The 16,789-nt window shown below is 44.1% G+C and overlaps 1 protein-coding gene across 2 annotated transcripts in view; it reads right to left on the reverse strand.

The window, feature by feature from the left end:
• Window positions 1-1,495, reverse strand: part of gabrb2b (gamma-aminobutyric acid type A receptor subunit beta2b) — a gene marked incomplete at both ends in the record, with an annotated part of 54,204 nt that extends 52,709 nt beyond the window's left edge. Inside the window, 3 exons of one of the 2 annotated variants that reach the window (XM_084449388.1) lie at window positions 435-502; window positions 1,196-1,287; window positions 1,413-1,495. In XM_084449388.1, the coding sequence (XP_084305514.1) occupies window positions 435-502; window positions 1,196-1,287; window positions 1,413-1,495 (243 nt within the window). The remainder of the gene's footprint in view (window positions 1-434; window positions 503-1,195; window positions 1,288-1,412) is intronic. The other variant, XM_084449389.1, reaches the window with a different exon arrangement.
• Window positions 1,496-16,789: the final 15,294 nt, after the last annotated feature.

Below are 16,789 nucleotides of genomic sequence, written 5' to 3' on the forward strand. Positions count from 1 at the left end.
ATCTAATTGGCTATAGACTGCAAACATACTCGAGCATAACACCGAGGAAAATACACTCAGATGATCGTTGTGTGCACGACTCAACACTCAACAACAACGTGAGCACATTACGAAGCAAGAGAGGTTGTCATATTTGAAATGTACAGCTTGGGCGTTGTGGAGTCACCTTTCCTAGAGGGCTTGTGAAGTCTCTTTTCTTAGAGGGCTATTTGACTCAACTGACCCCGTCCTCTAAACAATCATAATCGGATTTTTGACAGTGCGCTCTGATCACGGACAGTGACAGGCGAACAAATATTATAACAGCTATGGTTTGGCAAGCAGCGTGCCTTCTTCGTGACACATGGGGTTCCCCCTTCCCCAGGGAAGATCAACAAGGCTACTGCTTAGAATAACAGACCAAAAAGCCTAAAGACAGGGGTAGGCCTACTTACCATATTGACTTCTGACACCATGTCTATGCTAGCTATGTCTATGTTCATCCCAACTCCCACCGGAGGACCTGCAACAAACCAACACGGACATAAATTAAATTATGTAAAGTGTAATAATCAGGTGTGCAAGCTAAATGTGTGCCACAAATCGAACGTCTTTGAAATTACTTTATTGTCCGCATAGCGGTAAAGTAGTAGGCATTGAACAATAGCCAGCCGGATAATACATTACAGTGTGGCTTTGGATTCAGGTGCGCGCGGAATTCCCCAAATGTCCATTGCGATGCACAACGGTGCTAATCCACTGAAGCGCTTCCGATGAAATTGTACAGCAGGCTAATATCTTGTATGTAGAATGTTTATTGTAAACCACTAAGGACATAAGCGCCCGACAGCATGTACCTGTATCGCCTAACATATCGACGTAAGGTGGACACACATTACAGACATATTTTGATTGTTATAATTCCGTTGTACTACTGTTGGCTACATCATTTATTGGATACAAAGCTTGAAATAGCCTGCTTTTGTTTTGTTGTAAAGTGGCAATATCGGTGTTAACACATGTGCAACGAAGTGGCCCGATTCATCTATTGGCTAGGCTAGTTGAGAGAGGCGAGGGTCCCCTTTACTTTAAAAAAAAATAAGGAGAGAACGAGCGATTGTTGCAATCAGACCAATTAGAGCAACAACTGATCGTGTTATGCAAGCTGACAACAGGGTAGTCAATTAGAGTTCGGACAAGCAATGATTTCAATTACCTCCGAAATCTGGCCTCAAGCGAATGTCATATCCTTTCAGCAGTCTATCCACAGTTTCTTTTACCAATGACATATTGCTAGGGGTGTTGACACTGGGGAAAGAAAAAGAAAGACATTATCAGATGGAAAGGCGTTTGATCTCAGTAGTATTTCAAGTGTTTGCTACAGTGTGCAACACAGTCGGGCAAAGTGAGAAGCATCCACGTCGGCCACTTACCTTTGCGCACAGACCACGGCCACTATGAGGGGAAATGTCCAGGCACCAAAGCATCTCATTGTTCTTATTCTCAACATCGCCATAGTTTTGATATGATTTTGAATTTCAGTGAAGGCAGACGAGTACCAACTTATTCTGGCCAGTGCAGTAATTCCAATGTGGAGCGCATGCGCATACTCTACCACAACATGAAGGAGCCGCGTCTGCTGATGCTGGCGGTGGTAGAGCAATTTCCAAGCCACAGAGAGAATTTAAAGGGGAAAGCGAAGCAAACAAGTTGGCGAAAGGCAAAAGAAGGTCTTTCTCCATCTAAATGTTTGAAATGTATGCTATATTAAATCCACACACTATATTAATGAATCATTATGCATACGGTATGATTGACAGCTATACCCCATGCATAAACATGTTATTGGAAATATTTTAAACAAGCCTCAACAGATAGGCTATGCGTATCGTTGTGAAATATCGACCTAAAGATTTGGTGTGTGGTGTGTGTGTGTGTGGGGGGGGGGGGGGCACGGGCTATTGTGTGTGTGTGTATTTGTGTGCGTGTGAGAGAGAGAGAGAGGGGGGGGGGCGTGTAGAAAGCAGGATTTCTGCATGCACTGAAGGTGTGCGTAGGTGTTTCGAAGCACAGATGATGAGCAGAGATAGCCTATAGGCGAGAGATTCGATTACTTAGTACCGGTGTTCTCGTGGGCATTGGGCAGCTGAACGTTTCTTAACCAACTGCACCTAGTTTTCTTAACTGTGGACTTATCACTATTCATTTTAATAACCTCGTCTCTCTATTTCCATCTCTCTCTCACACACACGCGCGCGCGCGCACACGCACGCAAACACACAAACTAACACACACACACTACACGCAGGTTGTATTCGAACTTCTTGATCAATTGTACATCCACCCACGCGTCCCCTGACACGATTGCGCGCAAACGTGTAGGCTACAATGAAGGTCAGAAGTCAATTCCCGATGAGCGCGAGGGTCAATAAATCGCATCGAAGCGAATAGGATATGCACGAACACGCTAGCATGTACTGTATTTATTGCGCTGCCCACTTGCGAACAGGCCGTGCGTAAAACTGAACAACATACTAGGCTATATGTTGTTGCGCACTGGAGCGGAGCGGAAGTCTCTGGTGGTGTGCGGTGATAATCACAATCGATCAACAATCAATCTTTTTTCCTCATTATTAATTGAGACATAGCCTAACCCTAAAGATTACATTAACTGTCAGCAGCTGATCCTCTTACCCTTCAAGCGGAATACAATTATTTTTGGCAAAACCTAGACCTTGCGATGGGATTTCTAGACGCCGTCATGAATACAGTACTATGTATGAATGAGTATGGCCTTTTGCTTAATCTATCATCTGAAGAATATTTGTCCGTGGACTGTTTTGGGGCGGTAATTTAGTGAAAGGCCTACGAATTCACAGATATAACTCAATTATTCAGTCATTAATTTGGCGGTTGTTCTGCTAATCCTTCATCCATCCATTAATTCGTCACATTTTGCATACATGGCCTCTTCCCTCAGGCCCTGTGTCCCTACTGGTTTGAGTAATGCTTGTTGTAGGCTACTGTAGCCCTCCTAAGAATTGACCTCATTCAACACTTGATTGGGTTGCTGTTGAAGGGTGTGTTTTTTTTTCTCTCTTCAAGGTCAGTTTTCCTTCATCACTACACTGGCTGGCAATAGCTCTGAGATAATGATGAGTGACACTTTTCTCACTCCACACAATCGAATCACAGCTATCCAGTCTTTCCCCACATTCTGTCAACACGGAACTACATCCTGATCCTGCCTATGGAAATGCTTGTGTGTTATTTTTTGTTTGCTGGCATACAGGGTCCTGATGAAGGGGTCTCTCTGGGTTGTGTGTGCAGACCTGTGTACACAGCACATCACTGCATAATGTGCCAAGACTTTGACGCTCACACGGGCTCAACAAGCAGGCAGAAGAGAGGAAACAAGCGTTGTATACCAAATGGTACAAGCCACACTCTTTTATTTGCCAATGATGGTAATTATTTCTCTATCCATATGGGTCACATTAAAATGCAAATTATGTAAATGGCTTAATGTGGCAAAACAAATCATAAACCTCAATAGAAAAAAGCAAAACTCCAGATTAAGCACTAGACAAGGTGAAAAAAAGACAGGAAATGCGCAATTAATTTAGTAACTAAATATACAGTACAGAAAAAAATATCTAAAAAATTAAAGTGCGAGAACAAGTGCAGAACGTGTGGATTGATGCCCACGCTGCTCAACCACGATAATGGTTTAACCTGCAAACATACAGTACTAGTGTGTAAACGTGGCCTATGAAGATGCGTGTTCAATCATAACCTTTGATTGACTGGTGATAAAAACATAATTGACACAAGGAATCAATAATCAGACTTTGCGTTGAGTTATTGTGTTGGTGTTCATAAGTTGTTCTCCAGTGTTGTGGGTAACACATTATCACTTTTTTGCTGTAACAAGTAAACTAACACATTAGTTTAGCAATTCAATTAATCAGTTAGGCTACATTTTCAAATAAGCAATCCATTACTTTTAAAATGTATTCTCCTGTACCCTTTGTTGTCACATAAAAAAAAATCCCAGACACATTCACACAGTTTTTTTCCTACTTCTTGAGGTGGACGTATTGAACAAATTCCCCATGATTAAGAAAATATTTCTTTGAGTCAGTACTCCAAATCATCCAGTGTGCATGTGGAGAGACTTTTTAAGACCTTGGAAAACTTGTCTTTACCAAGCCCCCAGGAACAGCTCTGCATTAAGAAGCCAGTTGGAATAGTGGCCAAAGCTCGGTATTGGAAGTTACATGACTGAGGGCTTTCATTTTGCAATACCCCATCAGAATGTCCTGACAGTGCCTGAATAACACTCTGAGGTGGTCTGCTATCACTCAGAAGTGGAATTGGTCTTTTGAAATTGGAGGTTTCCTTTAAAATCTAATTTGAAATTTGAGGTAACATATAGTATATATGACATTTTAGAGGTATTTTATTTAGAAATGCCATATTATAATGTTCTGATTCTTCCCGTATATGACATAAATCCAATTAGGATATTCCTGGATACAGACCATTTTACCTAGTGTGATAGTGTCAGAGTGGTCTGCTAACACTTTCAAGTGGAACTGTTCTTTGTCAATGGGGGTTTCATTTAAATTTTAATCTAAAATTTAAGGTCAAAAGTGTATATATGACATTTATGAGGGCCTTTATTTTGAAATGCCACATCAGAATGTCTCAATAGTGGGTGAGCGACTCTCTGAGGTGGTAAATGGACTGCACTTATATAGCTCTTTTATCCAAAGCGCTTTACAATGGCCTTTCATTCACCCATTCACACACACACATTCACACAAAAATGACGACAGCTGCCATGTAAGGTGCTAGCCTACTCATTGGGAGCAATTTGGGCTTCAGTGTCTTATCCAAGGACACTTCAAGATGTGCACAGGAGGAGCCAGTATTCAAACCACCAATCCTACCATCATTAGATGACCCACTCTATCTCCTGAGACACAGCCATTGTCTGCTATCATTATGAAGTTGAATTGGTCTTTGGCAATGGTAGAGTTCCTGTAAAATGAAATCTGAAATTTGAGGTAATACAGTTTGAAATACAAATAACGATATACAGTACTGTTAAAAAAGAAAAAAGAAAGGGGAGGCACAAGTGCAATATACAGTACATGCTATATACAGAAGTGGTGGGTGTATGTACAGTGTGTGTGCAGAGTGTAGTGTGGGGGATCAGCAGTGTTATGTACAGTGTGTACAGTGTGTGAGGTATGTGGAACAATCAGCGGTCATTTGCAAATCGTGCAGGGGGTATAGAGTACTCCTCGACATATTTTGTACTTGTAGCATCACCAGTAGACAGACAGTTATGCTTCCACATGCCCCAGTGGAAGTCTGCAGCAAACTGCCAGATGACTGTATCAACTGCAGCTGTCACCACAAGGGTCTGCACCTGGATCTTGATTGGCATGCTGCTAATAGGGCTGGGCTACGTGGGACCAGCAGACGGCTCTCTCTACTGTACGTACTGTATACTGTATGTGACACTGGACTTTAGAGGCGGTTGGTTACGGGGTGACCAGGTGCTGGAAAGGAGGGTCCGGCCGATAGTCGAACCTCAGATCGAAGAGGAACAATGCGGATTTCGTCCTGGTCGTGGAACCACCGACCAGCTCTTCACTCTCGCAAGGATCTTGGAGGAGGCTTGGGAGTTTGCCCAACCTGTCTACATGTGTTTTGTGGACTTAGAGAAGGCTTACGACCGGGTCCCTCGAGAGGTCTTGTGGAGGGTTACGCAGGAGTATGGGGTGAGGGGGTCCCTACTTAGGTCCATCCAATCCCTGTACACCCAGAGTGAGAGCTGTGTCCATGTCCTCGGCAGTAAGTCGTCTTCCTTTCCGGTGGGGGTTGGCCTCTGCCAGGGCTGCGCTTTGTCACCAATCCTGTTTGTGACTTTCATGGACAGGATATCAAGACGTAGCCGTGGGGAGGTGGGTTTGCAGTTCGGTGAGCTGGGGATCGCGTCGCTGCTATTTGCAGATGATGTGGTCCTGATGGCATCATCTGCTTGCGACCTCCAGTAATCTCTGGATAGGTTCGCAACTGAGTGGGAAGTGGCTGGGATGAGAATCAGCACTTCTAAATCTGAGGCCATGGTTCTCAGCAGGAAACCAGTGGTCTGTCTGCTCCGAGTAGGAAATTCCTTACCCCAAGTGAAGGAGTTCAAGTATCTGGGGGTCTTGTTCACGAGTGAGGGAACCATGGAGAGGGAGTTTGGCCGGAGAATCGGAGCAGCTGGTGCGGTTCTGCAGTCGCTTTACCGCACTGTTGTGACGAAAAGAGAGAGGCAAAAGGCAAAGCTCTCGATCTATCTTCCCCCCCCCCCTCACCTATGGTCATGAAGGATGGGTCATGACCGAAAGAACGAGATCACGGATACAAGCGGCCGAAATTAGTTTTCTCTGGAGGGTGGCTGGGGTCTCCCTGAGAGATCGGGTGAGAAGTTCAGTCATCCGGGAGAGACTCGGAGTAGAGCCGCTGCTCCTTTGCATCGAAAGGAGCCAGTTGAGGTGGTTCGGGCATCTAGTGAGAATACCTCCTGGGCGCCTCCCTAGGGAGGTGTTCCAGGCGTGTCCGGCTGGGAGGAGGCCACGGGATAGACCCAGGACCAGGCGGCGGGACTAGATCTCCGCACTGGCCTGTGAGCGGCTAAAGATTCCCCAGGCAGAGCTGGTTGATGCTGCCAGGGAAAGGGATGTCTGGGGCTCCCTGCTGGAACTGTTGCCTCTGCGACCCACCCCCGGATAAGCGGACGAAGATGGATGGATAGTTACGGGGTGCCCTCTCCATCTCAGACTACCTGAACCATCCAAGATGATTCAATTTTTTACCTTTTTATTATTAGTAATAGTTAAAGGACAATGCTCGTTTTTGACAACCTGGACCTTATTTACGACATATTATAAGACGTTTGACTCACCGAGATCACTTTGGTGTAGTTCGGAGGCATGTAGAAGAAATTTAAAATCCAGCGCGAGCCAGTATATCCATGTAATGGCGGTGGATGGGGCACTGAGAATGCAGTTACTAAAAATCTATTTTCCGCCGCTTTCATCAATCTGATTTTATGAATCGACAGTTGTGATTCCCCAAAGCGAGGCCTTGTTGTGGTTTTCAAATACGTGGTCTTTAGCCTCTGTAATATGATCTTTAAACGCCTTCCCCCACTTGCTCCAGCACGCATGCGCACAGGCCAGCGCGCAGACTAGCTATTCTCCGTCTGTAGGCTACACTCGCGGCTCACATTCTCTACGCTACGATCAGATTGTTGGTGCCTAGAATATTGTGTGCAATATGGCTGAATATTTGTCAGATTTAGAGGATCTAGAAAATGAATTAGAATATGACGGACGTCCATATCGTTTTGAGCAAGAGTATACAGAAGAAGAGCTCCTTGAAAGGAGGGTGAGGAGACGGAGAAAATAGCCGCTCTGCGCGCTGTGCGCATGCGTGCTGGCCTTAGTCAGCCAATCGGTCTGAAATGTTGCACATACATGTGTGGTGCATGTCTACATATAGGGTTATATGTCATTATATGTTAAGAGATTCAACACAAGATGGCAGAGAAAAGTGCTCATCATTTTGTACAACAATAATCTAGAGACTCTATCTCTTGGGTAGTCTCTCCACCAAGGGTGATGAGAATGTTTCATTACAAATTGTGTGATTTGTGGCAATTTTGGCACATGATGCCAAGTACTGCAGTGCCCATTCAAAACATGCACACAGTGCCCCCTGGCAGCTACTGTAGGTGGTATTGTTCCTGTAGTAAATGTGTGACAATATCTGCTGGTTAAAAGATGACCACAACACTCACTCCTCAGTTCATCTGACTCCTTCAGTTCATGACTACTTCAGTCCATCACTCCTCCACTTCATCACTCCTCCAGTCCATCACTCCTCCACTTCATCACTCATCCATTTCATCACTCATCCAGTTCATGACTCCTCCAGTTCATGATTCCTCCAGTTCATGACTCCTTCAGTTCATGATTCTTTCAGTGCATGATGTCTCCAGTTCATTACTCCTCTAGTTCATATGACTCCTTAAGTTCATGACTCCTCTAGTTCATCTGACTGCTTCAGTTCATGACTCCTCCAGTTCATCACTCCTCCAGTTCATGACTCCTCCAGTTCATCACTCCTCCAGTTCATGACTCCTCCAGTTCATCACTCCTCCAGTCCATGACTCATTTTTAGTGGGTTCAATTGTATGAGTAGGCCATAGCATGCTCTACAACTTACTAGTTGGACAAGAAATTGCCAGATTCCATTTTTATGTTGATATTAATGTTTTTTGTGCAAATCCATGCCCATCGTTCTTTCATTGTATTGTCACTGACGTTTTCAATTACCACAATGAGTCCAACAATGACCTCATAGCTAAAAATTACCTCAATATCAATCAATCAATCAATCAATCAATCAATCAATCAAAGCTTTATTTGTATAGCGCATTTCATACCCAGAGGCAACACAATGCGCTTTACAGAGAACAAGGGAGGTGGGCATACGACCCACCCCTACATATTCCAGAGGGAAGCAAAAAAACAGTAATCACCCAGGGGCCAGATAAGTGAGCTGTAAAAATGTTTATGAAAAATAAAAAATATCTCAATGTGTGTGTGTGTAGTATATATATATATATATATATATATATATACACACACACACACACACATAATGCACCGATCCTTTTCCCAAAAAATACACTCATGGAAAAGTTGGCAAGTTTTTTGCCATAGTTCCTTTCAAAAAGTGAAGCGTTCATAGATTAAAGATTAATTTCACTCAAAGTGAAATATTTCTAGCCTTTTTTTTCTTTTTTCATAATTTTGGCTTACAACTGTGGCTTGGCCACAAGTGTGGCTTTGGCTTACAATAAACAGGCGGAGATTTGAATGAACACAGCTTTAGTGCATCACAGTCAGCATGAACATTACAAGCGGTAAAATCTGCCTTGCGGACGTACATCCCTTGTCCACTTCCTGTAGATCCCATTTAAATATAAAAGTCCCTTTAACAAATGTCTAAAGCTGTTTCACAAATCTCTCCAGCCAATCAGGTTACAGACAACCGAGTCACAAGAGTGATTCACAAATGTATTTTTCTGTTTCACAAATATATTTTTAACTCGCAAACCTTCTGTGCCTTTCATTTATTTGTGAAATCGCTTGCATTCATTTGTGGATCGCTCCATGTGCATTCACGCAACACATGGATGTATTAGTGGAATTTTGAAACACATCTACCATAGACTATGGAAACCTGTTTCACAAAGGTCTCAAGCCAATCAGGTTACAGACAACGGTTGGCTGCTCCGATCAATCACAGCATCGCATCTGCTCAACCAATCAGTCCAATCGAGAAGGGGGAGGCTGCAGCCGTGGAGCACCAGTCTGGTGCCGCACCACTCTCGTGCCGGAAGCTATCCATAGCTATCTGGCGATAGCGATGACAAGCTGTGGCGTTGCCTACTGGTTCTGTTCGACAGGTCTGTAAAGTCACCAAGCATGTTAAAATGAAGTAGAAACCGTATATGTTTAACTTGTATACTACTAAGTTCTGGGTCATTTAGTCTAGCGTAATAATTATTTTATCGATCGCTAACCAGTTAGCTTCATAGCTAGCTTGCCCCACGTAAAGTCGCAGGCTACGTAACAGTGCATGCTAATGTATTCCAGTTGAGGGGAAAATGTTTGCTCACGCCATTATTAAGTATTTAATTTTGCTTCATTTCGGCTCCCGGGCTCATTTGGTTTATTTTGTGGCTCAATTAAGAATGTATGAATGTGTATAAGGGTTAAAATTAAACGAACATTTCTATTGAAACGAGTGTAGCTGTGGTCACCATAGCAACAGGTATGTTGTTAGTACCATAACAGTTAGTTATGGTAACTTCTATGTAGCCTTACAACTTTTGATGCCTAGTTATGTTATCTAATTAAAATGAGCTCTCCTGATTGAATGATTGGTGTCATAATTGCTGACAGCCAAATAGGCCTAACTCAACTAGCATCCTCCCATGTTTGATTACCTGAACATATATTATATATACTTATATTTTACTTTTCACTATTTAATATATTTCTCCACTATATCTTCAGAATAACGAAACAAGCCTTTGTTCAGATATTTCAATTATAATACATGTCAAAGTGTGTGGTTATTGAAAAATAATGCATGTTGCGGAGGCTAATTGGCTTGGCATTAACTCGTCATTAACTCAGCTTTGTCTCATGGAGTAAACTGGTCTTTCCTAACAAAGTCTTCTCTCCATGACAGGCCACATATGGCATGACAACATTACAACCTAATCATCAGAAATTAATATTTATTATCCCGCCATTTTCTCTTTTAAATGTCAGGAACAGTATGTGTTGTCCTGTTCATATTACTATTAGACCTAACTATGCATTGTGGTACCATGTAGAATAACTCTTTTTTTCCTCTGATATCTCTGCAGGCATGTCGTGAAGGTGGAAACCAGGGCCTGACGCTGGAAAATTCTGTTTTCCCTCTACACTACATCTCTGGTCTCTGTCATTCGCTCGCATGGCTTCTCCTATCACTGCTATGCCGATGACACCCAACTGGTCCTGTAATTTCCCCCTTCTGATACACAAGTGGAGACACGCATAGCTAGGTGCTTGGCTGACATCTCGGAGTGGATGACGACACATCACCTCAAGCTCAATCTGGACAAGACTGAGCTGCTGTTCCTCCCGGGGAAGGGCTGCCCGCACCGGGACCTGGCCATCACCATTGAAGACACAGTGGTGACCCCAACTCGGACTGCAAGGAATCTGGGTGTGACCCTGGATGACCAACTGTCGTTTTCCACACATGTCACATCAGGTTTCCATAGTCTATGGTAGATGTGTTTCAAAATTCCACAAATAAATCCATGTGTTGCGTGAATGCACATGAAATGATCCACAAATAAATGCAAACGATTCCACAAATAAATGAAAGGTACAGAAGGTTTGTGGGTTTCAAATATATTTGTGAACCAATAATTTATACTTGTGAACCAGTAATTTCTTTGTTAAATGGAAATACGCATTTGTGAATCACATGTTATTTTTGCGAAACTCTGATATTTACTTGCGAATATTGAAACAAATATACCCCCATATCCATCCGCATAGCACCAGCTGACATTGAGGATGTTCGACGCCATATACAGGATCTACTGGCAGCCGGAATAATTAGAGTCACATAGTCCATATGCGTCCCCCATAGTCATAGTAAGGAAGAATGGCAAGGTGATAATGTGTATGGACTATTGCCTACTGAACTCTAGAAGCATTCCAGACCAGTATAACATGCCATGCATAGATGATAGTCCTTGACTGTCTAAATGTGAACAAATGGTTTTCGGTGCTAGATCTGAGAAGCGGGTACTACCAGGTGGAAATGTCTGAAGAGGACAAGGAGAAGACGGCCTTCATTTGTCCCCTTGGTTTTTTCGACTTTGAGAGAATGACTCGAGGCATTACTGGTGCTCCAGCCACCTTTCAAAGGCTAATGGAGAAGACTGTGTGAGACCTAAATCTGAAGTCCTTGTGTATCTTGTCGATCTCAATCTTTGGGAGGACACTAGAGGAGCATGAGGAGCGTCTCTTCAAAGTGTTTGATTGGCTGGAGGAATATGCACTTAAACTTTCCTTGGACAAGTTCCAGTTTTGTCAACCCCAAGTGAAGTTCTTGGGGCACATAGTCTCGGCCTCCGGCGTCACCATTGATCCTGAGAAAGTCAGTGCAGTCACTCACTGGAAGAAAGCCACTGACTTGAAGTCCTTAAGATCCTTTCTGGGATTTTGTGGATACTATCAGCGGTTCATTGAGGGTTATTCTGCCATTATCCGCCCTCTGACAGAACTAACCTGGGGTTATCCACCTACACGGCAGAAACAAAAAGACACCTGGAAAAAGAAGGGGAACTACTTCGAGGTCTCGGAACCTTTTGGCAATCAGTGGACCCTGGCATGTGATGATACTTTTCATCACATCATCCACAAGCTCACGCATGCAACCGTATTGGCTTTTGCAGACCCAGACAAACCATACATGTTGCATGTGGATGCCAGCTTGCATGGGCTAGGAGCCGTACTGAGTATCCAGAGGGACTCCGCCCAGTAGCCTTTGCCAGCCGCAAGTTGAATCAGGCAGAGGAGAACTACCCAATCCACCAGCTAGAATTTCTAGCTTTGATAAGTGGTTGATAAGTTCCACAACTACTTATACGGCGCCAAATTTACAGTAAGAACTGAATAATCAACTCACTTATGTCTTGTCCATGGCCAAGCTTAATGCCACAGGCCACAGGTGGCTAGCTGCACTCTCCACCTATGACTTCAACATCCGGTATAAGCCTGGTCAAGAAAACATAGATGCTGACTTGCTATCCTGACACCTGAATGAGACTGAGGAGGAATGGGTGGAGGTTCCGCCCTCTGGAATAAAAGCGCTCTGTCATTGGATCACAGCCTGTGACTCCTACCAAAACCCCACCTGTATGGTCGATCAACTAGGCATTTCACCTGATTCCATCCCTGGGGTTTATGTCTACCTCACCCAAATAGACAGATGCCCCCTTGAACAGCTGAGTCATAAAGAGCTGGTTGAAGCCCAAAATGCTGACCCAGTTATCAGTGTAGTAAAGCAGCAAGTTAAAAAGGTTGATCTGTCTCAGCGCCAAATAATCTAAACCCAGAGGTTACCTTTCTACAACAAGAAAGTCCCAAGCTTATGATAAAGCATGCACTTTTATTCAGGGTCACAAAAAGGACGAGATGCAAGTCAGCTGGTCTTACCTGCTCAATACTGACCCAGGGTCTTGAAGTTGCTGCATGATGATACCGGTCACCTGGGTATTGATCGAACCACTGAACTTATCCGGGACCGGTTTTACTGGCCCACGATGGCCACTGAGATCGCAACATACATCCAGAACTGTGGAAGATGTATAGCCAGGAAGTCTCTTCCCCCAAGGGCTGCACTTTTACAACAGATCACAAGTAGTGGTCCTCTAGACTTGGTGTGCATAGACTTCCTCTCGATCAAGCCTGACTCCAAGGGTCTAGCCAACGTGCTGGTCATCACGGATCATTACACCAGGTATGCTCAGGCATTTCCCACAAAAGATCAAAAGGCCTTGACTGTCACCAAAGTCCTCTTTGAGAAGTTTTTCGTACACTATGGATTGCCGGCACGCATCCACTCAGACCAGGGTCGGGACTTTGATAGAAGACTGATTAAAGAGCTCCTGACCCTGCTGGGCATCTGCAAGTCAAGAACCTCTCCATACCATCCCCAAGGCGACCCGCAACCTGAGAGATTCAATCGTACTCTCTTGTCAATGCTAGGCACCCTTGACCCAGCCCAAAAGCCAAAGGGGAGCCCACACATAAGCCAGCTAGTGTATGCGTACAATAGCACGAAGAATGACGCCACGGGGTATTCGCCCTACTTTCTAATGTTTGGAAGGGAGGCGCGGCTACCAGTAGATCTGTGCTTTGGCATTTGCCCAGATGATGGGGAGGGTCTAAAGCACCACCAGTACGTGGCCAACATGAGAGAAGAACTACGGAATGCTTACCAGTTAGCAACTGATGCTGCTTCCAAGAACCATGAATGGAACAAAAGACGGTATGATGCAAGAGTCAAATCAAACACTTTTGGAAGGAGATGAGTGCTGGTTCGCAATCTTGGCCTTACGGAAAAACACAAACTACAAGACAGATGGAATCCCCTACCTTATGTAGTGAGTGCAAAGTTACCCAACCTCCCTGTATACCGAGTCAAGCCAGAGAGAGGGACAGGCATGTTGAAAACAGTTCATAGAGATCACCTGCTGCCCATTGGGTACTTAGTAAAGATGCCGGCTCCACCAGAGAGGACAGTGCACACAAAGAAGGGAAATGAACATCCAGCAAAGCAAAGAGGAGAACCGCACCCAGACTATGTGGAAGACACAGAGATAGAAGAGGGGGAAGCTGCTATAACCATCACTCCAGCTGTGGGGGTCCAACCCTCCCGAGAACTCAGAGCAAGACGAGAAGTGAAAGCTGTCTTACGCCTTAGTTATGATGAACTTGGGCAACCTACAGACAACCCTGTCACTATAGTTTATTGAGGCATTGTAATTCAGATTAGCTATGATGAGCCGAAAGCCAGTCACACAATATTGGCAGCCTCTGTTTAAGAAGTGACCTGAGGTCTGATGGGGACATTCAGACATTTAGCAGGGGGAGGGTGTAGCCCCTAGGATAGTAGGCCTATGTTTCATTTGCTATTTCATGATAAATAGAGAGCATGTAATGAATGCAACCTATGTTGTTTTCTTTGTGTAATATAATTGTTTGTTTACTAGTCATGTCACTTTTCCTGTATAGTGATTGGCTGAGGGGGGGGGCTAACGAGGGCTTCTTCGGTAAAGGAGCAGTTCGAGAGAGATCGGGAGAGGGTGACCCTGGATGACCAACTGTCATTTTCCACACATATCACATCCGTCACACGCTCCTGCAGATTCATGCTCTACAACATCAGGAGGATTCGCGCTTTCCTCACTGATGAAGCGGCGCAGGTGCTCATCCAGGCCCTGGTCATCTCCCGCCTGGACTACTGCAACTCCCTCCTCGCTGGGGCCCTGGCGTCAGCGATTAAACCCCTGGAACTTGTCCAGAAAGCTGCTGATCGCCTGGTGTTCAACCACCCCAAGTTCGCCCACACAATTTCCCTTCTCCGTTCCCTACACTGGCTCCCTGTAGCAGCTCACATCCAGTTTAAAACTCTGGCGCTAGCCTACAGGGCAATGAAAGGAACAGCCCCCTCCTACCTCCAGGCCATGGTCAAACCCTATACCCCCTTCCAACCTCTATGCTCTGCTACCTCGGGGCGATTGGTTACCCCGTCAGTCTGAGGCCCCTGGGGTCGATCTTCACTGTCCTAGCCCCGCAGCGGTGGAACGAACTACCCACTGATGTCAGGACAACAGAGTCGCTGCCCATCTTTCGTCGCAGGTTCAAAATTAATTTCTTCAACAAGTACTTGAAAAATCCTCCCTCCTAAGCACTTATTGCATTTTATTGTATTGTATTGTACTGTATTTTAGATTCCTATTCTTGCACTTTGCCTTCAGCACTAGATTATGCTCTTAGTCACTTGTTTTAGAGAGAAGATGCACTTGTGAGTTCTAGCAAGTAGTAGTACATTGGCTTTTCCTATGTTAAATGCAATTATTGTTAGTTGCTTTGGATAAAAGCGTCTGCTAAATTACTGTAAGGTAATGTAAATGTAATGTAACGTAGCTAGCTAATGCTAGCTAGCTTAGCTAGCATTAGAATAAGAGCTAGCTAGCTATTCACAGTGTACACAAGTGCCATCCACATGAACACAGGGGATAGACGTGGACACAGGGATCATGCTAATTTACGAAACTGGACCCAGGAGTGGAGCTACTCGGACGGCGCCTAGTGGGCACGCTCCGCATATCGCAATACCCCTGAATTGCTCAATGCTCAAGTGCCTCCACGCATGTGTGGTATGTGGACAACTTGCACATAGAAATGCATTGTTTTTTAAAACGAGCACGGGTGTATTCTATGCTCAAGCAAGGCTCAAACGTAACATAGACATGTTTAACAAGGTGGACCAACTTGTCTATTCTACGTTTAGCCGTGATATCGGATTGCACAAGGCTAAAACATCCCCTAAACAAGGTGTCACGGTCTTTTTTTTCTTCTTTTTTGTTCTTTAAAAAAAAATTTTTTTTCAACGGTCTGTGTGCTACACATGTGGTTTAATTTAATTACAACTGTGAAGTACTCATATGTGTTCCTGTTTGCCCCGCTTTCCAAGTTGTTCGTGGTTTTAGACTGGCAAATTTTGGCCGGTCTGTTTTAACTGCTTTATCTTTTAAACAACAAGGTCAAATTTGGTAAATCTGGTAACTGGTGAAAGCTGAGACATGTGAGATGCTAAATCTGATTAAATAATTAACATAGATATGACCAAATTACTGTAATGTGACTAAGTACACAGTATAAATTGAATATTTTATTTCCGTTTATTCAGAATTTCAAATAACAAAGCCAGTTACACCCTGAAACTCTGTCGATATTTGCCAAACAACACAATGGATCAGTTCTTCAATATTTCAACATATACTGTGCAAAATCTGATGAGAATATTAAATAATATGACTTAACTGGAGAGGTTATATATAAATGTATATGGGGGGGGGGGTGGGGGTGAGGAATGTACTAATAATGGATAAAAAGGCATAGTGAAGGCATCTGATGTGATACATATGGTATGTTACCATTCTACATGCTCAGGTAGGTCAGTGTGTCAATCTAAGACAAAATATGGCTATACATCAATCAATCAAATTAAACTTTAAGGGCAAAGTTCTCCAAGCGAGAACAATTGTGGCGTGTTTTGAACGCCCGGGGGTGCATTTTCGCTAGGATTTGTTGCACACGTGCAACGGATTCTAGCAAGACAAGGCCTACGGACCCGCAGAATGTTGCGCCCAGATCTTCCCCCACTAATTCATGGGCCAGCTTTCCATCCGCGTCATCGGCAAGCCTCTCAGACAACCGCGAGTGGCGGAAACACGTCTATTTACCACTCTTCTTCTCTCTCTCTCTCTCTCTTTGTCTCTCTCTCTCTATGGTTATGCACCAATTCTTTCTCTACTCTTATAGAAAATAGAAGAGAACGCTTCTCTACATCATCATCCTACTTAACTTTA

Source organism: Borostomias antarcticus (assembly GCF_949987555.1).
Source record: "Borostomias antarcticus genome assembly, chromosome: 15".
Taxonomy (NCBI): domain Eukaryota; kingdom Metazoa; phylum Chordata; class Actinopteri; order Stomiiformes; family Stomiidae; genus Borostomias; species Borostomias antarcticus.